At 43.5% G+C, this 25,355-nt stretch overlaps 1 protein-coding gene across 2 annotated transcripts; it reads left to right on the forward strand.

Annotated features, from left to right (window-relative positions):
• DYNC1LI2 (dynein cytoplasmic 1 light intermediate chain 2) lies at positions 1–24,366 on the forward strand. 2 transcript variants are annotated; one of them, XM_007457312.1, is made up of 13 exons: positions 1–131; positions 268–341; positions 2,382–2,498; positions 6,344–6,574; positions 11,849–12,018; positions 12,739–12,832; positions 14,051–14,186; positions 16,288–16,399; positions 17,052–17,111; positions 18,464–18,505; positions 18,910–19,027; positions 19,856–19,972; positions 21,419–24,366. In XM_007457312.1, the coding sequence occupies exons 1-13, from the start codon at positions 25–27 to the stop codon at positions 21,517–21,519; spliced, it is 1,479 nt and encodes a 492-aa protein (XP_007457374.1). In that variant the 5' UTR covers positions 1–24; the 3' UTR covers positions 21,520–24,366. The 2 variants fall into 2 exon arrangements, with proteins under 2 accessions (XP_007457374.1, XP_007457375.1); XM_007457313.1 differs by lacking the exon at positions 6,344–6,574.
• Positions 24,367–25,355: the final 989 nt, after the last annotated feature.

Raw genomic sequence — 25,355 nt, forward strand, 5'->3', positions numbered from 1 at the left:
CTCTTTGTGGCTGCAGTTGGCAAGATGGCGCCGGTGGGGGTGGAGAAGAAGCTGCTGCTGGGCCCTAACGGGCCCGCGGTGGCGGCCGCCGGCGACCTGACCACTGAGGAGGAGGAGGGCCAGAGCCTATGGTGAGACCGCGGGGCGGCCGGGCTGGGCTGGCCGGGCCGGGCCGGACCGTACCGTCGGACAGACTTAACGGGCCGTCGCGGGCCATTCAGGTTCAGGCTGGCCCCGGGGCCGACCGCTGTGCCATTGTCCCCACAGGTCCTCGATCCTGAGCGAGGTGTCCACCCGCGCCAGGTCCAAGCTGCCGTCCGGCAAGAACATCCTGGTTTTCGGTGAGCGCCGGTGGCGGGGCGTTGCCCGGGGAGCTGGGGTGGGCGAGGCGGGCGCCCTCTCACTGGTGCCAGCCTTCCTCTCCCCTGCCGCCTGCCCGGGAGGGCCTGGAGACCCTGGCTGGACAGCCTGAGAGTGGCCAAGTCCACCACGGCCGAGGTCAGGACGGTGCCCGTTTTCGAGAGCCCAGGGATGCTGGCAAGGGCTCGTCGGCACATTCCTTAGTCTTTTGGCCGCAGCATCAGCTTTGCTTTGAATGTCCCTGACTTCCTGCGTTCATAGTCTCGAAGTTCACCGAACTGCGGGCGTAGAGAGGGGAGAGAGTAGATGAGGTTAGCGGAGGAGGCGGGCGAACGAGGTGACTGGGGGTCGTCGGGCTGTGGGGAGATGCCACAGGAGCCATTTCTCTATCTTGATGAGCGGTGCACGGTGGGAGGGGCGCTGCAAAGGACAGCAGGCCTTGGAGTCCTCCCCAGGGAGTTTTCCTACATTATTTTAGTCTTCACTGCTGGGTTACCTGGGTTAGGTCCCTCAGCGTCTCTGGTCTCCTTTCCTCATACAAGTAAGGGAGTTTGGCTGGGTTCATTTATACAGCAGACCCTTTTGATGAGTGGGTCGTTTACCTGTCGGTTGGGCACTGGGACAGCACAGACATCCCTCAGACACTACACAAGAATGTCAGTTTAGTGAGACACAGATGTGTTGGTGATTGCACTACACCATGTTGGGCATAGACAGATGATTTGGGGCACATCATATGGCTTGATGCTGTCTGGGGTTAGGTGTTTTGAAGGGTAGGTGTTAACGTGCAGGGGCCCAGAGGGTTAGTGTTTGCAGGAACACAGAGGTGACAAGGCGAGGGGGGGGGGGGGTTGGAAGTTACCACAGCCTCCTTGTGGAAGGTGTCTGATGAGGTAAGTTCGAGGCAGATGGTGGAAGGCTGAAGAGTCGATGCTTTTTCCTGAAGGCACCCGATTCTCAAGGGCCTTTTATTTTACCTCCATCCTCTGATTCTCACAGGAATCACTGTGAGGGTAGTTTTCCCACTGTTTTTGAGGTGAGTGGCTGGTCTTTAGTTGATGACCACTGCAGCAGGTAACAGAAGACCCTTAGAGGTCTTCACGAATTGGGGGATCAATGGCACCAGATGTGTGTTTAGAAAGGGGGTGCTGGCAGCAGAGTGGCAGGTGGCTCAAAATGAGCAGGTGCTGAAGTCAGGCTGAGTGCTCACTGTGTCCGGATGGGATGTGGAGGGCCTGAGTAAGGTGTTGGCATTGGGGGTGGAAAGGAGGACTGGAACCTGTGGGATTCAGTTGCCTTTCAGTTCTCATGTTCTGTATTCCATATTCCATATTACTAAATTCCATATTACTAAATCCCAGGGGTGCTTAGTAGTGTTTTTTGGTGGTGGCTCTTTCTGATGTTTAAGGTTTCTTTTGGGGAGAGGGAGAGTTGTTAGCTGGGTGGAGGGGGATGAGGAGGCGCTTGGTAATTACTAAGATAGTGCTTAAGAGTTTTGCTTAGGTCTGTGATTATTTTCATCAGTTTCTTAGCCTTCAGGGTGCTTATGAAAGAAATGTACTAAAATCAAAGGTGAATAACAGCTTCATTCTTTATGATTATGAGACAGGATCAGACTTTTTCAGTTCAGAGTCCCTAGGCTTTAAGGTTAATTATATTCTGAAAATTTCTTGCTTTCCTTGTGGTAAAAGTTTATTTTGTGAGAAACTAGCCCCACCTTTTACTTTCACTTTTCCAGATGCGTGTCTTATAAATTATAGGTAGGGCCTGCGGGCCTGCCTTCTTCCTTTCCTTGTGAGGTAAGGATGACTGCAGTAGACTGTCATTTTAGATCTCGGAAATTGCCGCCTTTATCACCTCTCCCCACCCTGACCACTCTTACAGCAGGTCCTGCTTTGTTTATGAATACAGGTGAGGCCTCAGTAGCAAGCTCTACATGAAAGTTCCTTGTGTGAATGTCCAGACTCCCCATCCTTGCCTAGAATAAGCAGTACGCTTTGTCTTACGTGCATCACTTATAGGTGAAGATGGTTCTGGTAAAACAACCCTCATGACTAAACTTCAAGGAGCTGAGCATGGCAAAAAAGGAAGAGGCCTAGAGTATCTCTACCTCAGTGTCCACGACGAGGACCGAGATGGTGAGTGAAGCATTGATCCATGCAAGTCTCTGACTCCTCGGTTGCCACTCCTGCAACATGCCCAGGCATTCTCAATTTTCTCTTTAGGTCTAAGAGAATTAGTCACAGGGGAATAGACGAAGTGTATCTCTTTGTAGGACTTTACCTATTTTTCTTTACAGAGTGTGTTAGCAAAATGAGGAATGGGCCTGTTACCTGCTGCTCTGGGTAGCCCTTACTTAGGAGGAGAGACTGAGGGTAAAGTTTCAAATGCACATAAAAGTAAGAAACTGAGAAGTTTTTGGAGTTCCCTGGTGGCTCAGTGGTTAAGAATCCACCTGCCAACGCAGGGGACACGGGTTCGAGCCCTGGTCTGGGAAGCCCCCACATGCCGCGGAGCAGCTAAGCCCGTGCACCACAACTACTGAAGCCCGCGTGCCTAAATAAAGCCCGTGCTCTACAACAGGAGAAGCCACCGCAATGAGAAGCCAGTGCACCGCAATGAAGAGCAGCCGCCTGCTCGCCACAAGTAGAGAAAGCCCGCGTGCAGCAACGAAGACCCAGCATGGCCATAGATAGATAGATAAAATTTATTAAGAAAAAAAAAAGAAACTAAGAAGTTTTTAAGTGCTTTGGACTTTTCTATGAGAGAAACACTTGGCAGACTGATCTGGGCACCATTGTTACTCTGCCTGGTTTTAGTGGAGAATCTGAAATTGATGTGGTTTAGAGTATAAAAGCTTAACAGAAATTCACAAGAGAGTTTTGAGTCTTTTTGTGACAGTGTAGAAATGCTGATTGCTTGTGGGTTTTTGTTTTGTTTTGTTTTTTCCCCCAGTGGAGAGAATAGAGGCTCAGAGGTAATAATGTTCTCTTAATTTCTCATGTCTAGAATGTGGATAATAATAGTTTTCTACCTTCTGGGTAATTGGGATGGTTAAAAGTGCATGGTTAAAAAAAAAAAAAGTGCGTGGTAAGCCCTATTTTAAGGATTAGATATCATTTAAATTTGTGATAAGTACGATTGTGAGTTGGATTGGAATAATGGTTTTTGGTTACCACTAGTCAGTAATACCTCCTTTGTAAACTTTTAGGCTTTGTGTTAGATCTTGGATGGCTCTAAAGTAAATAATTATTAATGCCTAGGTTTTTTTATTTGTAGAAAAGTTACCATGTAAGGATGAAATACCTTCATTAAATTACTCTCTTAAAATTGCGTTTACCCATTTGTACAGTAAGGACCATGATGTAGGGGTGATTATATAAGGGGGCAAATCCCACCACCTCTGGTCCCCCACTTCCTTATTGCTAAAATGAAGAAGCTGAACCCAGGTCCTTCCTTGCACCTTAATTCTTCAAGATCCAAGAATCATTTAAATAGAGGGGAAAAACCCTTTAATCTTAACTTAGTCGTCACCTTAGAACCCCAAGATTTTATTCCTGCTCCTTCTTCCCTGGCTTCCTTTGCCATACTGAACATTCTCTGAAGGATGTGAAAGAAAGGTAGGAGGTAGACCTGGTGCTAAAGGCTCTCCTTGTGTAAGGAGAGCAGAGGCTTTCCAGTGCCCACCTAGGCCCACCGGAGTTTGTGTAGGTAGGGTTGAGACTCAGGGGTCACTGAGCTGGGCTAGGGGGCCTCATATGTCTGAGTGTTTTGCTTCCTGTCTTTGATGATTATTGTGGAAAGAACTTGGGCTTTGGAGCCAGGCAGAACTGGTTCAGTATCCACTCTGGTAGTTAACTAGTTGTGACTGACTTAACCACTCGACGCCTCAGTTTCCTCATTTGTAATATTGGGCAATGGTACCAATTAGTAGGTTGACAGAATGAGAGGTGGCATGTGTCAAGTGTAGCTGAGTGCTTGAGACAGGTGGTAGGTCTAGTACCCTTTTGAAAGTATGTGAAACATGGTGTAGATACTCTGACATTGCTATAGCTGCTTGTTTCAAAAGGGCATAAACATATTTCATGCCAAGCATCAAAGTAACTATATTCACTTACCTTTGAGTTAAAATACATGTTAATTTTTATTTCAGATTCCTTAAGGTTGCCTTAAAAACTTAGATCTCTGCATTTATGGGATTTTTTTAAGCTGCCTACTTGCAAGTTCCTCTTTGATGAAAGAGTTGCCCTTACCTGTGGTTAATTAAACATCTTTTAGCTCCAGTATTTTTTATTGTGGTGTGACTAGGTTATAAATATACATTTTGCAAGCAATCGCCCAGGTAGAGAAAATAGGTTCTGGCTTGTCCTTGTTTTGTGGTAGGACATGGCATGTCAAAGGACCTCTGACTTAAGGGTTGGGAGCATCCATTTAATGCCACATGTGGTATGTGTAATCTCCATGCACATGGGTGAGTCATATGTAGTGGGCAGTGGGAAGAAAGGCTAAAAAAAAGAACCGTGTCTGGTGAGGGGCAGACATTAAAATCTGTAGACTTCAGGTACAATTTGTTTGTTTGTTTGTTTGTCTGTATTTTGGCCACGTCGTGCAGCATGCAGGAGCTTAGTTCCCCAACCAGAGATCGAACCCGTGTCCCCTGCGTTGGGAGCACAGAGTCTTAACCACTGGACCGAGAGGGAAGTCCCAACAGTGCAGTATTTTTGAAGGCACTCGTAGAATCCAAGTCAAAACCGCTATCTGAAATGCATTAGAGTTTTGAAAGTATAGCTAGATGTAGATACCTTTGTTGTACTGTTGAAATAAAGTCATGAATATAAAATTTTTCACAGCATGTTAGTGAATTGATTATATCCAAAAAAAGGTAGCTAACAGAAGACAGGTTTTTAAAGGGTAAGTTGCAATTTATTGGGGAAGAAATTAATGAAATGATGTTTTTGATAGTAGGATTTCTCCCTCATGGCGCTTTTATTTAAAAAAATTCTCAAAAAGATGTCTTAAAATTTTTTAAAAAGTATATTATTAATTTGGAGAACTATCTTCTACAGTTTGATCTTCCAGATATAATTTGAGAATCACATGCTTCATTAAATGTCAGCACTTGCACATTTGTCTGTATATGTTTTTAACTTTACTGTGGAAAACAAAACTACATAAAAGCATAGACTATTTTGATGAACCCCAATATATCTATCACCTGCCTTCAGGTTAAAAGTTCTAGGTCAATTTTATTTCAGCTGTACTCTCACCCTCTTCTCTTTTCACTCCACATTGGATCTTAAAGCAAATTTCAGACATTATATCTTTTTATCTGTAACTACTTCCATATGTATGTCTAAAAGATTGGGATTTTTTAAAAAATCATATTATCATATCAAAAATAAGTGTAATTCCTTAATATTATCGGGCACCCCGTAATTCATATCTCAGTTTATATAAGTAATGAGTTTATCTTGGCATTTAAATACAAAGGTCCTATCTCTTTGGCACCCTTTGTGGTATGTGAGCACACTGTTTAGTGTGACTGACACAAGAAGAGCTTGTTTAACCACAGGCTCTTCGGCACAGCTTGCTGCCTCACAGATTGCTGATACCTTAGAAGAATGGATTATTTAGACTATGGCACAGTCGTCCAGGGAACATTTGTAGCTTTTATTAGTATCTTTTGATTCTTATTGAAAGCTAAAATGTCCTTCACTCTTTACTCCTCAGACATTGCTGGAATCTTTTTGGATGTGGACACAGTATATTATGGTTGTTAAAAAATTTTATAGTTTAGACAGTTCACAAGGCACCTTGATGAAGAGTTGCTGTCCACTGAGCACTTGGACCCTTTTCTGGTTAGGATTTCTGTCTCTGTTCTGTGTGGAATTCTGTGGCTGTCACCTTTAAGTTCTTCCTTATGTGGCTCTTTGAGCTGTGCTGATGGTCATTGTCAGTAACTTAGCTTCACTTCTTTTCTTAGATCACACACGCTGCAATGTGTGGATTCTGGATGGAGACTTGTATCACAAAGGTCTGCTGAAATTTGCAGTTTCTGCTGAATTCTTGCCGGAGACCCTGGTGATTTTTGTTGCAGACATGTCTAGGCCTTGGACTATGATGGAATCTCTACAGAAATGGGCTAGTGTTTTACGTGAGCACATTGATAAAATGAAAATTCCACCAGAAGAAATGAGGGAGCTGGAACGGAAGTGTAAGTAAAACAGGATTTTCTTAATTGGAAAATTCACTCGTCTTTTTGGATGGTTCCAGCCACCTTCCTTTTCACAGTGTCAAGAGGCTGCAAAGCTTCCCTTACAGAGTGTTTGTGTTTTGTTTGCACCATTTATTTCAGATTTGCTTTTGTAGATTCAGTAGTCAGAAGGTCTTCAAAGCAGTCTTTATCTCAGCTGTCACAGTTGAAGAAAGTAAATCAGTATTCCTTATTATTTTCATTGGTTCTCTTTTATAATAAGGGTTCTTCCCTCACCCCCAAAATGTGATCAGTTCTTTGAGTCTTTTTGCTGTTCTGTTAACTCGTGGTCTGCTGAGTTAGTATCAGTGGGTGTAGAGATTTACTGGGATCCCAGCAGCTTGAGTCCATTTCCCTGTATTTCCATTGAGGTCCTGTGGACCCTCTTGTTGACAAGTTTAAAGGAAGACCCACAAAAGATAAATCTTTGAGTTCCTACCTTAGTTCCTTTGGGGACCCAGCAAATATGATTTTAGTTAGAAATAAGAAATTCTTTTTTTTTTTTTTTTTCATTAAAATGAAAGGATATTTTAAGACTCGGGGCATCCAAGCCCTTTTGAGAACAGAGAACTTTAAAGGAAGTTCTTTTTGTTTTGTTTTTTTTTCCTTAATGTGCTTCAGAAGCTTGTTTTTCCTTTTCGTTGCTTCTGTGCAGTTACATCAGCTTCTGTTCACTTGCCAGGGAAATGGGAGGGGCAGGGGCTGGAGCTGTGGCAGCAGCAGTGCTGTCTTGGCCAGGGCAGTCTTGGCTTAGCCTGGCTTATTTCCACGGGATGACATCATTCCGTTTAGTGAATTAATGAGGGCTTCTGGAGCATGGCACACAGGATCTTCAAACTTACTGGCAGAAGGGTTCAGAAATTTTGATGTGCTTTTCAAATCAGATTTCTTGCTGTGTGTCTTCCTGTCATAACTTCACTTGCTCCTGACTACATTAGCTAAACCAGGGAGTTTAACCTAGAATTCTTTAATTTGCTGTGTGCATGTGTGTTTCCTGGGACACCCACGTGTGATTGTTATGCAGCTCAGCGCATCTGTCCTCAAACACTGACCTTTCTAGATAAAGCCTATTTTTCCCCTGAAATAGAGACCCTAAAGACAACTTCTGAGAATAGTTCAGAGCCTGAAGAGCTGTTCTTTCGCTGCGCATTTACCATCGTACCCAGACTAGTGGGTTAATGCACAGGAGATTTCAGTTTCTGAACCTGTTTTCCTAGAGTTATAACCTTGTAAAGATTTGTTAAAACAGAAAAAAAGGAAGAGATTGAGCCAAGGATATTTTTCTTTCCCAAATAGGGAGACTGTCTTCCTGGTGCCAGATCTGTTCAAGGCATTGGGGATACATACAGCAGACAAGGTTCCCGCTCCTGGGGAGCTCGTGCTCCCATGACACACTGAATTTATTTTGTGGTCTTAGTCATTGATGTCTGTGTTGCTTAGGATTAGATTGAGCTGCATCTGACACAAACCCAAAATAACAGTGGCCTAAACAAGACTGGGTTTTATTTCTCTCTCCTGTGAATGAAATCCAGAGGCAGTTCAGGCCTGGAAAGCATCTTGAGGAAGACAAGTCAAGGACCCTGGCTCCTTTGAGCTTACTGCTTTGTCATCTTTGGGTGTGGTTCTCTTCCTCTTGGCAACCAGAGCTCCAGCCTTCACATCTGTGTTGCAGGCAGCAGGATGGAGGAAAAGCAAAGAAGGGCTGAAGGGTGTGTGCCTGCTGTCTTCCTAAGGAGACATTTCCTAAGGAAATGTAGTCTGTGTGGCCGTGTGTTCTAAGTATCCGTGCTCGGTTTGGTTGTAAGCAGGAAGAGGAGAGGACACTGGAGGGCGGCTGGCGATTGCTGGAACCACATCCGTGCCTCATGGCTCTGGCTAACCTTCTGAGAGCCTCTCGTGTGTTCACCACCTTTCCTCTGAGGTGTTTGGAATGGTACTCACGCCTTTCTGTTACCCGTTGAAGGAGTGCCTTTGTTAGTGCTAGTTTTAGGTTACATTTTAATAAAGTGGTTGGCCATCCTCTTGCTTAGAGGACTCCCACTTTCCAGATTAATTGGACTCTAGGTATTGTATTGAATGAGCAAAGGGCTGTCACCCAACCTGCTTTCTGATCCAACACCAGTCTCCAATCTGCTGAGTTTGGAAAGCTGCTCCATGGCCAGCCAGTCTCTTTCTGGATTAGGTTCCTCAGTGGTCCTGAATCTGTGGCAGCTGCTTGGCTGCAGGGTTTGTCTGAGGGGGAGGGCAGAGCAACCCCTGAAGCTGCCAGAAGGTGGTGCTTGTGTGTAGGTTAGTCTTGACTTTCCTGCTTTGTGTCTGGGGTTTCACTTGCTTATCAAGTAGAGGAAAAAGATTAGGTGCAGTCTCTTGGGTCTTCTTAGAACTGTGATCAATGAGGTAGGAGGGAAAAGAAGAGAAAGAGGCGGCGCTCTGCAGTCTCCTTCCCATAGCCACTCCCATCTGATGCTAAAGGGGAGCCCCTGGTGGGCTGATGGCCCCTGCTGTGAAATACTGGCCATCCCACCACCTAGAGAGAAACTGCTAATACGGTGGTATGTGTGTATCCTAAGGGAAATGCACATTTTATTATCCAAATTACACAGTCCTCACTATGTTTTTATCATTCCTTTTCACCACCTCTGTTATGACTATTTGCTCTGCCTTCCAACTTCTTTTCTAAAATGCTGAGTTATTAAAAACACATGTGCATTTCCTACTGTTTTTGGATCGCCATAATTAAGTCATTCCTTCAGAGAATGAATAGCCTAGCCCAGGGTTTCCCAACCATTTTCATATCATGGCCTATGTAGAATACAGCAGAGTTTATACTGCGTGCTGGGTAGTGGAGGTTCGTGGAGCAGACTGCTGGAGCTGCCCCACCCCTGCCTTCCTTCCCACAGTCACTTAGCTTACCTGTAACCTGTTCCAGGCTCTGCCATGCTCACTGTCTTGGAAGCCTCGTTGAGTGCCTCACATGACCTTGGGCAATTATAGATATTACCCAGACAGTTAAGCCATTGTATTTTTCATTGACTTGAAGATTTGTTAAAATGCTTTTAAAGAGAAAATGTGGGAAGACTAAAAAGAGTACATATTCTCAGTTATATTTATATTATAAATATAATTACATATGTAAATGTAATTACATACATATAAATTACATTTATGACTCTAGAAAATGCAAACTAATCTGTATTGAAAAAAAAAAGCAGATCAGTGGTTGCCTGGAGTTAGGGATGGTGTTGAGGAGAGGTGGGGAAGATAGATTACCAAAAGGTACAAGGAAACTTCTGGGGGTGATAGATAAATGCACTGTCTTGGTTGTGGTACTGACTCATGGGTGTATTCATGTGTCAAAAATACCAAATTTAGGGAGTTCCCTGGTGGCCTAGTGGTTAGGATTCCAGGCTCTCACTGCTGTGGCCCGGATTCAATCCCTATTGGTGGAGAACTAAGATCCTGCAAGCCGTGAGCCATGCCAAAAAGAAAAAAAAAAAATCAGATTTACATTTTAAACATGCGCAGTTTGTTGTGTGTCAATCTTGGCTCCATAAAGCTAAAGTAAAGCAGATTTTTTTAAAAAAAGAGAGAAAATGTGGGAGCCTTTGATTTCTTAAGAGCCTTCAACAATCATCAGAAAACGCTTCTCTGTTTTTGTCCAAAATGCAATGCAGTAAAGATCTCTTGAGTATTCATTTATTGAATCTGAAGAAATAAACTGCACTGATGGTAAAAAATAAAAATAAAAAAAAATCTCTTGAATAGATTGTTTTTGTGCATTTTTTGTTTGTTTTTGGCCACACGGCATGCAGGATCCTAGTTCCCCAACCAGGGATTGAACCTGCGCCCGCTGCATTGGAAGCATAGAGTCTTAACCACTGGACTTCCGGGGAAGTCCCATGGGTAGATTATTTATATTGGCAATGAAATTATATGAATGAGCTTAATTAAAGGGAAGTTGTAGAGATGAAATGTTATATCTGCGCTTTAGGGTTTAGGCAGTGGTTTTTTCCCAGTATTATATGAAAGACATTGTGCTCCCAGATAATTCCAGAAGCTTATATAACAATAACCTAAAGCCTTTGTAAATTAGGACTCACTGTTTTAAAATATTCGAAAGCTGTTCTGTGGGTGAAGAAGAGTACGTGCACTTTTCTCTAGATTCTCTTGAATCTAGTTGTCTGTGTTTTCTCAGTGAGTATGTTGTGGATGAGAGTAAAAGTCCTTTTGGTCCTTTAGTCATGTTGTGTGTAAAAGAGTAGAGCTGCCGGCTCGAAGTAGCTTTAATCACCATGTCCTTGTTCTCTGGCCTGACATATAACCTTAAAGCACCCAGGAAAAGGTGCAGGTCTGTGGACTTTGTGTTCACTTGCCTTAACCAAAACCATGGACCACTCAGCTTGAAGGCCCTCCTGTGGGGTTGCACCCATGGCCAAAATAGTGCCAAGAAGTAGATGTTATATCACTCACCCCTTATTGTGTTAGGCAGGAACAGGTCCGTGACACATGTGACTCAGGATCTCCTAAAGATGAAACTGAGTCCACAAGAGTGAGGATGATGGGGAGCTGCAGATGGTGCTGGCAAGTCCAGCCTCGCTCTTTAGCACGGACGCACCTCAGCTGTATGGAAACAGCATGTTCTTGATAATTCAGGTGGTTCTGATGAGAACTCTGAGGAGTTTTATAAGTTATAACCTATTCTAGTGGTCACGTCTGTTGAAGTAACACAGTTCAACTATCCTAATATTTGAAAATGTAAAATCTACAGGAAAAGTGTTGGGAATTCCCTGGTGGTCCAGTGGTTAGAACTTGGCTCTTTCACTGCCATGGCCTGGGTTCAATCCCTGGTAGTGGGACTAAGATCCTGCAAGCCTTGCAGCGTGGCCCCAAAAAAAGTGTTTTGTTTTGTTTTTCATAGTAGGAACTATTGAAGCCTTAGGAGTTTTTAAAAACCTGTTTAATTGTTAAGAGTTAGATGCAATTAAAGATGACCAGGGGAATATCTTTACTGCTCTCAAGTTATACTGCTCAGACTGACTGAAAATGTCAGAATTGGGGTTTTGTATCACCACCTCTAAATGCCTGATATTGCAGTTAAGTCAGATGCAGTTAGGAAGTTTGTCACAACTCTTTATGTTTTGTGCTTATTACTACCTGCTTCAGTTTTCTAAAGCTGGCATGTGCATTTTTTATTGTGTGTATGTGTGTAATTTTCTTTTTCTTTTTCACCTGTAGTTGTGAAAGATTTTCAAGACTATGTTGAGCCTGAGGAAGGTTGTCAAGGTTCCCCACAGAGAAGAGGGCCTCTGACCTCAGGTCCTGATGAAGAAAATGTTGCCCTGCCTCTTGGTAACAACGTGCTGACTCATAACCTGGGGATCCCAGTGTTGGTGGTGTGCACAAAGGTGTGTGCCAGGGAATTGTACGCTTGGCTGGGTTTGGCAGTGCAGCAAATAAATAAAATGCATTAAGAATAAAATTCCAATAAAGAACAAACAAAAAAATGGGGGGTTTCAAAAGTTCTTTGATCCTAGTCAGAGCCACTAGGTTGCCCAACTGCAGCATGTGCCATTCACATCATATTCTGTGAGAATGGAACCCTGTGGAGTGTGCAGTGCACAGCCATGTCCAGTGGGCCTGTTTCCTGATGTGACCTTGTTTGATTCTTAGAGCAACTGTGAGGTGATCAGGGCTATCATATCCCTACTTTATAGATGTGGAAACCGTGGCCCAGGATGAAAGAAGAATCTCCAGTGGCTTTTCACTCTTGTCTATTTATTTAATTAACGCTTGGACTTTGGGCTGTGGCTGCCTTCTTTTTTTTTTAAATTTATTTATTTATTTATTTTGGTTGCTCTGGATCTTAGTTGTGGTTGGCATGCTCCTTAGTTGTGGCATGCGAACTCTTAGTTGCAGCATGGATGTACGATCTGTTCCCTGAACAGAAATTGAACCCGGGCCCCTGCATTGGGAGCGCGGAGTCTTAACCACTACACCACCAGGGAAGTCCCATGGCCGCCGCCTTTGAAGCCATGATACTTTATTACTGACAAAGACAATGTTCCCATCCTTAGCAGGCAGAGAGGCAAAAAGATGACTCCTTTCTCTTTCTATCTTACCTGCAGTGTGATGCGGTGAGTGTCCTGGAGAAGGAGCATGATTACAGGGACGAGCACTTTGACTTCATCCAGTCACACCTACGGAGGTTCTGCCTCCAGTGTATCCTTGGGGCGCTGTGTTGGGGCCCAGGGGCACAGGCTCCCTTCTGTGTGTGCTAATCCAGGCTTCCTCCAGATGGGGCATCTTCAAAGAGATAAAGTACTTCCTGAATCCAGAATAGTTTTTTGCCAGGGTGAAATTGTATACATCAGCGGTCCCCAACCTTTTGGGCACCAGGGACCAGTTTCGTGGAAGACAGTTTTTCCATGGACCACGGGGGGCAGGGGAGGGTTCAGGCAGTAATGCGAACGATGGGGAGCGGCAGATGAAGCTTCACTCACTTGCCCACCGCTCACCTCCTGCTTTGTGGCCCAGTTCCTAACAGGCCGAGGACCTATACCGGTCTGTGGACCCGGGGTTGGGGACCCGTGGTATACATCATTTTACTTTCTAAAAGTTTACTGTGTTGGAATTTGAGACTTAATAATTTGTGCCTATTTTTGATTACTTTTTATTTTTAATGGTGTACATTTGATAGGCTTTTGTATTAAGAAGAAAGCTGATATGTGATATTTTTATTGCAAATTATTTTTATCATATCTTGGAAATCTTTTTAAACTTTGCTTTTTTATAGAAAAGGTTAATTATTCAACATGATAGTGTTTTGGCTGCTACAGGGTTTCCTTTATGTTTATGTTTTGTGCTGTCCGTGAGAGAGATGCTGTGTCAGCAGACTTTTGAGTCTTGTTTCTGTAAAAATCCAATAGCAGTTGGTGCCATCATCCCACATCCTGGGCGGGGGAGGGTAAGGGTGGGTTCCACTACTTCCTTTGGGCTCTTAAGCTTGTCCAGCTCAGTGGAGGGTGCCAATAACATGTAGGTACCCAGCTCTTGTCTGCTTAATGACCAGCTTGATCACATGTGGGCATCTGTCTAGGAAAGAATCTGTGTACCTTGGATATGCTGAGGGTTTTCCTGGGCTACCCTCAGAACCATTAAGTTGACTGCTTGGGACGCAACCTGATGGGTCGGAAGACAATAGTTTACATGTTCAGAAATGAACTACGTGGCCCGCTATCATCAACATGCTTTATGCTTTTGACCTGCTTCTTCTGCTACTATTACCTTTTTAGTTCTTAAAATTTTAACACTTTCTATTAATTGTGTGTTGATCAAAAACTGAGTATCCTGTGACTAGTACTTTGAGGATTGTGCTTGTATGTATTTGCTTTTGTCTCCTCTTGCAGTGAATTGGTTTTCCTTAAGCAGATTGATTAGATGGAGCGGCCTTGATTTACACATCAGTGAAGGAAGAGAAAAACCTCGACTTGTTGTATAAGTACATAGTTCATAAAACATATGGTTTCCACTTTACCACGCCTGCCTTAGTTGTGGAAAAGGAAGCAGTTTTTATGTGAGTTCTTTATAGGTGATGCTTTCAAACACTTCTCTTCCTGGTACATTTGCTCTTTACATTCTGTCCTTCCAAGTAAGATGGCTCTGTCTCTCTCTTATACAGCCAGCTTTCTACTACCTTGGGGCAAAGTGCTTGGAGTTGGACCTTATAGGGGATATATACACCCACCTTTCCATCTCTGCTCTTTTCCAGATTAGTTGCCATTCTGCTTCCAGTCTGAGGGAACTGGGTGGAGTGAGGTTAGGGGTGCTGCCTTTCTTCATTGAGAGCAAGTTGCTAAAACATTTTTGCCACTTACTGTCAACTCTGGTAGAATACCAGCTGAGTGAGGGAGTTGCAGTATAGGGAATTGGCGCTTTGAGGATCCTGAACGTTTTCTGTTGAAGCATCTGGTTTATTGGCATCCATTGGCAGGGATGACTGCCTACGCCCTCCCTCGCGCCCCATCAGCTTGGGCTTTGGCTGTACTGAACGCCTGTTGTGTTTCCGGTGTTTCACATTTGAGGAGCCACTGGGGCTGATTGTCCTGGGCAGAGACTTGGATACCTGTTAGTCCTAATTGGTGTCATTCTCTCAGTGGAGAATGGTGAGTGTTGTGCATGCATAAGTAAACATTGAAGGTGTGGTCCCTGAGAGGATTTGTGCTAGTATCATGCTTTTAGGCTTAGATATCCTCTTAAGAAAGAATTACAGTTCGTTCAGCAAATACTGAGCACTTCCTCGGAGACCAGGTTCTATGCTGAGGGCAGAAATGAATGAGATGTGGTCCCTGCACATGGCACTTTAGTGGACACACACAGCCGAGGAGGGGTAGGGCAGTACTGGGGTAGTAGAGGCAATGTGGCAGGGAGAGCAGAGGAGTGATGCTGGGAGGGTGAGTGGTGCATCCCAGGCAGGCCAGAAGGAGTGGAAGGGTGGGAGAGTCTGGGAGAAGACTGAAGGTGTGAAAGCCGAGAGCTCTCGGGACCGAATAGGCTGCCTCCTCAACATTTAGGGAGAGCCTCACTTGGGCTCTTCCCAGACAGCAGACATAGAGACTGAGACTGATTTTAGAGAATCGTTGTCTAGAGCAGTCAGGCCAGCACCAAAGCCACAAGCTCTCAGTGAGTGGTATGCTTTTGGAGTCAGTCAGTACCCAAATCCCTTGTCATCCTGAGGAGAGGGAAGATCAGGGAGACTGGATGTGTTCAGGGCTGGTCTGGAGTGGAGAAGCAGCTCAGAGCTTCTGAAGGTGACACGGGTCATGACAGTATCTTGGTCATGCTCTGTCCCTTTGCACCTTTGGTCCTGTTGGTAGTTGCCTGTTGGGGAGCCGGTGAAGTCGTCGGAGCCATTGGGGTGGAGAGCCCTGGCTAAGCACCTTCTTGGTTCTAGAGCTGTGGAGCAGGAGTTGGATGGAGAATGAGAAGCCTGTGGGAACAATCAGTTGCCATCTTTTAGAGCTTCTAGATACATGTCATGTAGGGCATTTTACAATTGTTCCTTACCCTAGGCTGCAGCTTAGCTTAATGGAACCTGGGTGCCATCCTGCCCTGCGATGTCAAGCTGGGCAGCTCCCACATAGGATCCTCAAGAACCCCTTGTGTCCCTCTGGTTTGAGGCCCAGGATAGTGCAGGTCCTGCTACTCCCCTTGGCTCCAGGATACATATTCACACATCAGTAAAGTTAACCAATCCATAAGAAAACTGTTGTCAGAAGAGTTCTCAGAGAAACAGCCCTATCCTGAGCTCTATCCTATGTGTTGCTCTGTATTCTCCACTCTGTCAGAACAGGGCCCCATTGTGTCCTTGTTCTTCTCGGCAGAGTTGTGGAAAAGCTCTGAACACTTCCTGTGGGTCAGCATGTATAGTCAGTAAGATCTCACTCTGGCTCCTTAGGCCTTGGGCCTTGTGAACTCAGTATGGAGCAGGACCTGTGAGGTTGAGCTGATGGACTACACTTGCAGTGAATATTGGCTTGTCTGCCGGCGCAGCAACTGCAGACCAGAACTTGTGGGAAAGGATCTCAGCCGGGAGTCCTCTCTAACCTGGAGTGTGCTGAGTATTCCATAAGGCAGTCCCAGGAAAAGCAAGTCAGTCTCTGTGTCTTTGCCTTTAGACCTGCAGGCTGGGACAATGAAAAGAAAATAGCTATTTTACATGAAAATTTCACAACTGTGAAGCCAGAAGATGCATATGAAGACTTTATTGTGAAACCTCCTGTGAGAAAGGTACCCAAATCAGTCACTTTAAGAGTTGCAGGTGGGGAATTCCCCAGCGGCTTAGTGGTTGGGACTCTGCGCTTTCACTGCCGAGGGACTGGGTTCAATCCCTGGTCAGGGAACTAACATCCCACAAGCTGCGCAGTGCGCCGCCCCCCCCGCCCACCCCGCCAAAAAAAAAAAAAAAAGAAATAGTTGTAGGGTTTTTTTCATGGGAAAAGAAACAAGTCTTACACATTGAACCATTTGGGAGGGGTAAAAAAAGATAATCCAAGGGCCTTTTAAAAAAAGTCTTTAGATGAAATCGTGTTATGTAATTGGCTCTGGGTGGCACGGCATGAGTGATGGACTGCCACTGCTGCCTCTGGATTACTGTTAGTAGATCCCACTTGCTCCTGTGATCGCCTGCAGACCCGGATCTGGGAGGTATTGTTTAGAACCTGCCAGACTTTAAAATGTCATTTGGCCATATGCCAGGGCTGGTCTTGGAACAGCGTCTTTGCCAGGCTAGAAAGACTTGACCCCTGCAGTCTCCGCAGGGACTCCCCAAACCCACGTTGAGACATGAGCACAAGATTCTCCTTTCAGCATGAATTTTGACAAGTAGTTGGGGGTATTCTTGGTGTATGACCACAAATGAATGTGTCACTTCACTTCACAGCTGGTCCACGACAAAGAGTTGGCAGCAGAAGATGAGCAGGTGTTCCTAATGAAGCAACAGGTAAGAAGAACAGTGAGGCCAGAGCAGAGGCCTTCTCACGAATGAAACCAGCTCCCGCCAAAAAAAAAAAAAAAGAAATAGTTGTAGGGTTTTTTTCATGGGAAAAGAAACAAGTCTTACACATTGAACCATTTGGGAGGGGTAAAAAAAGATAATCCAAGGGCCTTTTAAAAAAAGTCTTTAGATGAAATCGTGTTATGTAATTGGCTCTGGGTGGCACGGCATGAGTGATGGACTGCCACTGCTGCCTCTGGATTACTGTTAGTAGATCCCACTTGCTCCTGTGATCGCCTGCAGACCCGGATCTGGGAGGTATTGTTTAGAACCTGCCAGACTTTAAAATGTCATTTGGCCATATGCCAGGGCTGGTCTTGGAACAGCGTCTTTGCCAGGCTAGAAAGACTTGACCCCTGCAGTCTCCGCAGGGACTCCCCAAACCCACGTTGAGACATGAGCACAAGATTCTCCTTTCAGCATGAATTTTGACAAGTAGTTGGGGGTATTCTTGGTGTATGACCACAAATGAATGTGTCACTTCACTTCACAGCTGGTCCACGACAAAGAGTTGGCAGCAGAAGATGAGCAGGTGTTCCTAATGAAGCAACAGGTAAGAAGAACAGTGAGGCCAGAGCAGAGGCCTTCTCACGAATGAAACCAGCTCCCTGGCATGAGGCGGGGGTATCACAAAGAGCTTGCAGGGACAAAGGGGTTGCCACCAGTTCTTGTTCTCTCCCATTTCTAGGATTGGTACAGGGTAGGGGCCCCTCAGGGGATCCCCTTCCTGCCTTGCAGATTCTCCTACAGTGATAGGCTTAGTATCTTATTAAGTACCTGTTTTGTCTGCAAGTGTAGATTTTCTGGCATAGTATTTCCCATGTTGACAGTTTACCAAACGCTCTGACCTCACTTCGTTAGTTCACATAGCCCCACACAGCCCTGTGCGTGAAGGCAGGTGAGCTGATATACACATTTTGTAGGTGAGGAGAGTAAACCCAAGCTGACAGTTCAGAATGCAGACCCAGTCCCACCTTTCTATATCACTGAGAGTGGCGTTAGACACGTCACGGGTTTGCCTGATGATGCAGGCAGGTCAGCAGGGGGCGTTGATTTTTTTTTTTGCCAACTTTTCCTTTTGTGCTCTCCTTCTTTAGTTTCAAAACTGGTTACGGGAGTATTTTTTGTTCACCATATACCAAATTGCTCAATTTAAATATTTTGCATTTATAGTGTAGAACCTCTGACTTGGTTGTTGTTAATGGTGCCCTCTAGTGGAATACTTGGAAGTGTTTCTCCGGACCTTCAGTACACTCTGCAGGCCTTGGTTAATGGTCGGTGTGTCCCTCTCTTTACAGTCACTCCTTGCCAAGCAGCCAGCCACGCCCACGAGAGCCTCCGTGAGTACCTTAAACTAAACAGAGGGTCAAGGCCCAATGTCATGTCTTCAAACTTTATACCATTATTTGTGAGAGCTTATATTTGTGTGAGCTTTTGTGTATTCAGAGGGAATTTGGTCCCCCTAAAAGCCCAGGGCCAGGAACATGTTAGGAACTCAGAAAACATCTGATGAACGAATACAGCTCTGGGAATTAGAGTGAATGGGTCTTGTTATCTTGGTATCTCTTCTCTCAGGAGAAATTGGGATCTATAAAAGGGACTGAGCTGGGCACAAACTCCCATTCCTGCCACCCTTCTCCCTAGACTGTGAAAAATACCCTGCAGAAGCATGTCTTCAATTTTGGAATATGTACTTTCTGTTATTTTTATGCCTGTGTGTGACTTGGGCTGGTTTTGGACTTAGGAATCCCCTGCAAGAGGACCCTCTGGCTCTCCAAGAACCCAGGGCCGGGGAGGGCCAACCAGCGTGCCTAGTGCCTCCCCAGGCACGTCAGTAAAGAAGCCGGACCCAAACATCAAAAGTATGTATCCTGTCTCTTTGGAGAGTGGTTTAGTCCTAGGCCTCATTCCTACTTTAGGGGCTGAGTAGCTGGGTTTGGAAGGTGGAGACTCAAGGCAGCTGAGCTGTTTTCTTTCCCAAGAAGGGCTGCTTCCCACTTCCTCTCTCTGAGAGAGGGAGTTCATGGTTGGCAGAGACCAAGGCCTCTTCCTTTGTTGGAATTGGTGGCCCTTGCACCTGGCTTTGTGTAAGACCTTGGTTAGGCCTCTATATTCAGAGAAGAATACAGCATAAGAAGTCACTTTAAAATGTATATTTTGAGTTCTCGGTTTTGTTGCTTATTAGGTTTATATTATTACCATTTATGAATTGTCACTTGTTTTGTCAAGCTCAGTTACTTACTAGTTTAAGTAGCCCTTACCCCAGTGACTTAATAATACCCCAAGATGTTGGCTGCAGTAAAACCCTCAAATTGTATTTAATTCTTGCATGTTCGATGACTGTCTTCTATTCTGAATGAGAGCTTTTCACAGCAGCTTTGGAATGTTATGGGCTTATAAAACTTTGAAAAACACTGCCCCATGGACAGGGAGATGATGTGGAGCACAGGGTTATCTATTATGCCTCTGAACAGGTGGGAAATCTAAACAGGTTTCCACTTATTAATTATGCTAACACATAATCAGCCTTAGCAGTGGCAATGTATAAAGGCATCATAGTGAATGAATCTGCTCAGCATCCTAGGAAGATCATAACCACAAATGGATAATTCCAAGCTGAAAAGTAGTTTGTTGCTGTTTAATTGGGTCATTCAGTTTGTGTGATGCTTTTTTTCTTAATGTTTCCTTAGATAATGCAGCAAGTGAAGGGGTGTTGGCCAGCTTCTTCAATAGTCTGTTGAGTAAAAAAACAGGCTCTCCTGGAAGTCCTGGTGCTGGTGGGGTGCAGGGCACAGCCAAGAAGTCAGGTACTGAAGGGCCCCCAAAGACTTAGGACCCTTGTGATCGAGGAGTGCTGGAAGGTGGGGTGGTGGACAGGAGTGTCTGCTTTCACTGACCTGCAGACCCCTTGATGTTCTGAACAGATTTCCACCTTATACTGAGCAGTATACTTTACAGTAGGATTACCTTATTACCATGCATGTTTCTTGGTACATTTAAGGTGGGATTTATGTATATTCAGGTTCTCAAGAACTGACTGTTGGGTGAGTTGAGGTAAGAGCCTAAATATTGGGCTGACCAAAAAGTTCGTTCGGGTCTTTCTGTAACATCTTATGGAACGAACTTTTTGGTCAACCCAGTACATGGCCCAGGTGTAGAAGTTCTGTCCATTGGAAGTCATGGTCTAGAGTGTACCATTGACATTTTATTTAGTCTTTAATATTTTGTGTTGCTTTATAAGGATTTTGCTCACTCTACTGCCTCCAGTCTTGCTGTCAGCTGCCTGTGAACCCTCACTGTCTCACTGGAGGGTCGTCATTTTCTCCTCCATGAAGCTCCCCACCCTTGTCACACATAGACATCCCTGTGACAGCCCACCCATCTGTTCTTCCATGTGGGCACATAGGGCAAGTCTATGTCTTGGAGGTCTCTGAAACAAAAGAACCAGGTTCCTTGGGAATTACAAATTTTCCCAGAAAGCTTGAGGCCATTTCCAAAGGGTTTTAATTTTCCATTGGCTATAAGTAATATTAATACAGTATTTTCCTTAATTGGTATTTTCCAATCAAAGGAAACCCTCAGGAAATCACTCCCATCGTCAGGTCAGCCTGTGCCTTCAGGTGCTCTGGAGTTCTTGGAGACTCAGAGTCTGTCTGATCTGTTGGCCCAGGCTATAAACTGGTATTCTCTGGGAGGAAATAGGGGTCACTTCTAGGCCCCAGTTAGTGTTCAACAACAAAAAATATGTGTGCCAACTTTGTGCTGTATCGAAATGGCCAACCTTAGTCTTATATTCTTATTGAAATATGGTGTTCCAGGATATCCATGTGAGTCAGTTGTAATTAGTAACAAAACATAAACACCTGTTCTGTCTGAGGCACAGAAAGTCGTTTGCTGCATGCCAGAAACTCAAATACCACCTCTAGGAAGATGGTGATGAGAGTGCATAGGGGTGAGAGGGTTTTCAGAAAGGCCTTTGTGTTTGGCACAAAGGCATCCCCAGGCAGGGGGCAGTAATGTAGCTGGGGAGCCCAGACCTGTGGCATTTGGAATTAAGGACTGAATTAGAGTCTGTCTCCTTATAACCATTGCAATGAAAAAAGACTTTCCTCATTCTTATTGGAATTATTATCACCAAAAATTATTGTACAAATCTGTATAATTTTTTTTTGAAATCTGTATAATTTTAAATGTTACTTAAAAAAAATTTTTTTTTCTGCTCTCATCACTGCTGCTTTTTTTTTTCTTTAAAGGACAAAAGACTGTGTTGACAAATGTTCAGGAAGAACTGGATAGAATGACTCGAAAACCAGACTCCATGGTAACAAACTCTTCAACAGAAAATGAAGCCTGATCCTCCTTAAAAAGTGCATATGTAAAATGACCAAATAACTATATTGATCTGCTCGATAAGACCAGGATTTTTCTGATATGGCACATGCTATCAGTTTTTTGGGGCAGGGGAGATGAACTTAAAAAAAAAAAAAAAAAACTTCATTGGCTTGTCCGAGTGTGAAATGCACCTTTAGGAAGGTTATGTGTCAGACCCCTTTGTGAAGGATAACCCTTGGACTCTCAGGCATGTGGCTCTCTCATGGGCAGCAAGTGCAGCTGGGCTTCTTGGGGAGGGGAAGGTAGATGGAGAGAAAGAGGGCCCACTTACTTTCAGGGTGGAGCCAACGAGACCAGGAAGTCATTGATCAGTTGCATGTTAACAGATTCACTTGTTCTTGGGAAGCAGATTAAGTAGCAGAAAGTCCAGGAAAGAGCTGAAAGGAGGAATGAGAGAAGTGTTGGTAGGGAAGCTGAATGTTGCAGGAAGTGGAGGAGGAGGAGATGAGCAGTGTTAGTAAATACTGTGTGTTCAGTAGAAGTCGAATAATCATTTTTAAGACTTAAAATCAGAAGCATTTCCAAACTAAGCACTAAGCAAAATGGGAATTGGACTTGTTCTGAATGCATCTTTAACTTATGAAAGATGTGTTAAGTGTGGGGATGCCTGAGTCAGGTGGAGCCGGTATGGGGGTAGGGAAGATGGCAGCTGCCCAGGACTCACGTGCTTAGCCCAGGCCATGTCCTTGTGGGACGTGTTGGGCTCCACGCGTGTGTGTTGTGGGGCAGTCACTGTGGGGTATGTTTAAATTAAGTCAGCAGTTACAAATTTAGTTTACTTTGAATTGTGTTTTCTAAATAGCTTCTGCTTTGTTTAAAAAAAAATTTTTTTTTTTTTAACTACCACAGGCTGGCCTACTAGTAGAGAATGGGTGACCAACCTCTCATTTTACCATAATGCAGTGTGCTACAGAAAGTTTGAAGGAGGTTTTTAATGTAAATACACTCCAGTTAATTGGCTTACACCAGTCCCTGCCTTATGGTCATTGGAAACCTTCGTGGAGTTCCATTGATGCAAAAGGGTTTTGTCCTAGCTCCCTGGTCTGATCAGTGCTATCAGATGGACAAATAAGTGTGAATGTTTTATATTGAAAATGGAAATTTCTCATTTTATGTTTTTCATAAACTGTAGCATTTTTTTCTTATGGAAATAAGTGTTTCAAGTGTTTCCATTTAGGGCAAATTCATGCACATTGTCATGTCACACCATCATCCTGGAAGTGACTTCTATGGATTTAAAATGGCACTTTTAATTTTATACATGACACAGAACATTGAAATGCAAGCACTACCATTAATTTAATATATAAAACATTTGTTGTCAAATCAAGGGAAAAACTACAGTTCACTTATGTGGAATTTACTTTTTTTATATGAATGTTTGTTGTACTGTGTCTAAGCATAACTTCCCTAATGTCATTACTTTTACATACCAGATTTGACTGACCACTAACCATACTGGGCATAACTTAATATCGTATGTTATATAACAAGACTCTAAGACTGTCTTGAGTTGCTTTTCTGTAAAGGTCTGAACACTGTTAAGGAGAAAGCTGAGTATTTACTTGCCTTTCTGACAAACATAAAAATGTGTTTCTTGTGCCAGTCTTATTGTTGAAAATACTTTTTTCCCCCCCTTTTTTATTCAGTTTTTTTTTTTTTTTTAATATATTATGGCTTCCAGTTACCAGATTTTCCAGGTAATGACAGTAAACTGACTTGGAATGATGGTTGTGGTATAATGACCAATAGATGCCAAACAGCTTGTGGCCACACGAATGATGGGGTCACTTAATCCCTCCATAGCAGCTGGCAGGGGCAGTGAGCACAAAATGAGTGACCTCATAAATGAGAAAGAATTCTTCGAACGGCACATGCCTAAGAGGGATACAGTGTGATTTTAAATTTTAATGCAAAACTTTACTTTTTGTTTATTTTTTATCATTTAAACTGATAAGCACTTTTTGTGTCAATATAAAATGTACTAAAACCGAAGAAATGCTAAGACACCTGTCTTGTGAAGGAAGGTTTCTTGGAGATCACTTTAGTTTCTCGTAACAAGTGGATACTCCCAGGATCAGAAGAAACTGATGTATAGTGTCATGTGCTCAGTGGTTGCCAAAGTCTACCAACTTTGGGGAGCTGCAGGGTTCTTTTTAGGGGGGGGTGGGAGGAGGGAGCATATTTTGTGTTATTTGGGGATTTTCGTGCATTGGAACCAAAGGCCAAACAATAAACAGCCTTTACTTTTTAAAGTAAAATTCATTTCATTTGCAGAATACACTTGTATGGTAGACTGTTAAAGATAATTTTATGACTATTTATGTACATTGTAGTGGTTACATCTGCTGTTTGTCTTTAAAATGGAAAAATCAAAGAAATAAGCCCAACCTTGAAGATAAGGCCACAATAAAGGCCATGAATTGGTCTTTCCTAAAAATGCAACGGGTATGCTGCTAGAATTATTTAATTTTGTTTGCACTTTTTTTTTTGGATTGGCATTTTTAAACCAGTATTTAAACTGAAGATGTGTTTTATTAGTTTAACAAAGTTGAAAGTGACTGCTCTGTACATCATGACTTTAACAATGTTGATGCTGTAAGTGAAAGTTCACTGTTGTCTCTATACTAGGTTTATCGGTGTTTTTAACTTAAAATTAGGACTGCAGGTTATTCCCCCACCAGCCTTAGTCCAGGGGTGTGGTTCTGTCCAGATGCAGTATGCAGTCATGTGGAACCTTGCTTTCTAGTGCTGGAAAAGAAGATGTCTCTAATTACTGACTTCAATAAACACAAATCCAGACTGCTTACAATTTTTGGTGACTTTCTTTATGATAAATCATCCCACTGGAGATACACTGAATTGTCTGCTAGTCATATAAGGTATCTTCCATGTAGCTAAACATGTATACCTCTCATTTGAAATTATCAGAAATTCTGTTAAAGAATATTTTAAAACCATATTTTGATATATGTGGAGTTCCAGGCTGTAAGTAAAGTGCAAGGGGTATGAGTTGTCCAACATATTTTCTTGTCTATTAGATAAGTTTTTGATTATCTGAATTGGGTAAGAAATTTTCACTTAACTAATTTAGAAGCCTTGAGGACTCATAGAGGAATTTCAGAGCAGCTGTACCATAATGCTTCTCACCTGCTGAAATGGGCAACAGTAAAGTATGTTTAAGAAAATCGGACACTTTATATTAGAGATGAATTGTGTTTCTGATCATTACACTTTAAGCATGTTGAATTTTCTGTTCTTTAAAGCTGATTTGTTACACAGCTTTTCTCCCCAACTTTTTATTTTGAAAAATTGTAAACCTACAGAAAAGTTGGAAGAGGAATATATTGAATACCCATGTTCTTTTACGTAGATTCACCAGTTACTAACTTTTTACCATATTTGCTTTCTCTGTCCCTCTCTTCCTTCCTCCCTCCTTCCCTATATCTGTCTCAATACACACACATATACTTTTTTCCCCCTGAGTCATTTAAAATAAGTTTTAAACACCAGGGCATTTCACCCCTAAATATATTAGCTGAGTCCAGGCCAGCTGTCTTATAGAATATCCCACAATCTGGATTTGTCTTATTTCCTCATGATTTCATTTAGGTTAAACATTTTTTGTAAGAATGCTATAAGTGAGATTGTGTAGGTTCCAGTATTGCACGTCAGGTTGTCCCTGTATTGGTGATGCTGGGTTCGATGCCTTGTTTAAGGTAGTGTCCCCCATACCTATCAAAGTGGGGTGGTACCATTGAAGATGTTGGATTTCAGCCACCTTTTACACATCATTTT

Source organism: Lipotes vexillifer, unplaced genomic scaffold (genome assembly GCF_000442215.2).
Source record: "Lipotes vexillifer unplaced genomic scaffold, Lipotes_vexillifer_v1.1 scaffold504, whole genome shotgun sequence".
NCBI classification, from domain to species: domain Eukaryota; kingdom Metazoa; phylum Chordata; class Mammalia; order Artiodactyla; family Lipotidae; genus Lipotes; species Lipotes vexillifer.

Bases quoted from the DNA above. Each gene is read 5' to 3' on its own strand.
- DYNC1LI2 (XM_007457312.1), top strand. From the start codon at position 25: ATGGCGCCGGTGGGGGTGGAGAAGAAGCTGCTGCTGGGCCCTAACGGG. The intron at 14,187-16,287 runs GTGAGTTCTTTA...CTTTGCCTTTAG, and splicing joins GAAAAGGAAGCAGTTTTTAT to ACCTGCAGGCTGGGACAATG. The intron at 19,028-19,855 runs GTATGTATCCTG...ATGTTTCCTTAG, and splicing joins GCCGGACCCAAACATCAAAA to ATAATGCAGCAAGTGAAGGG.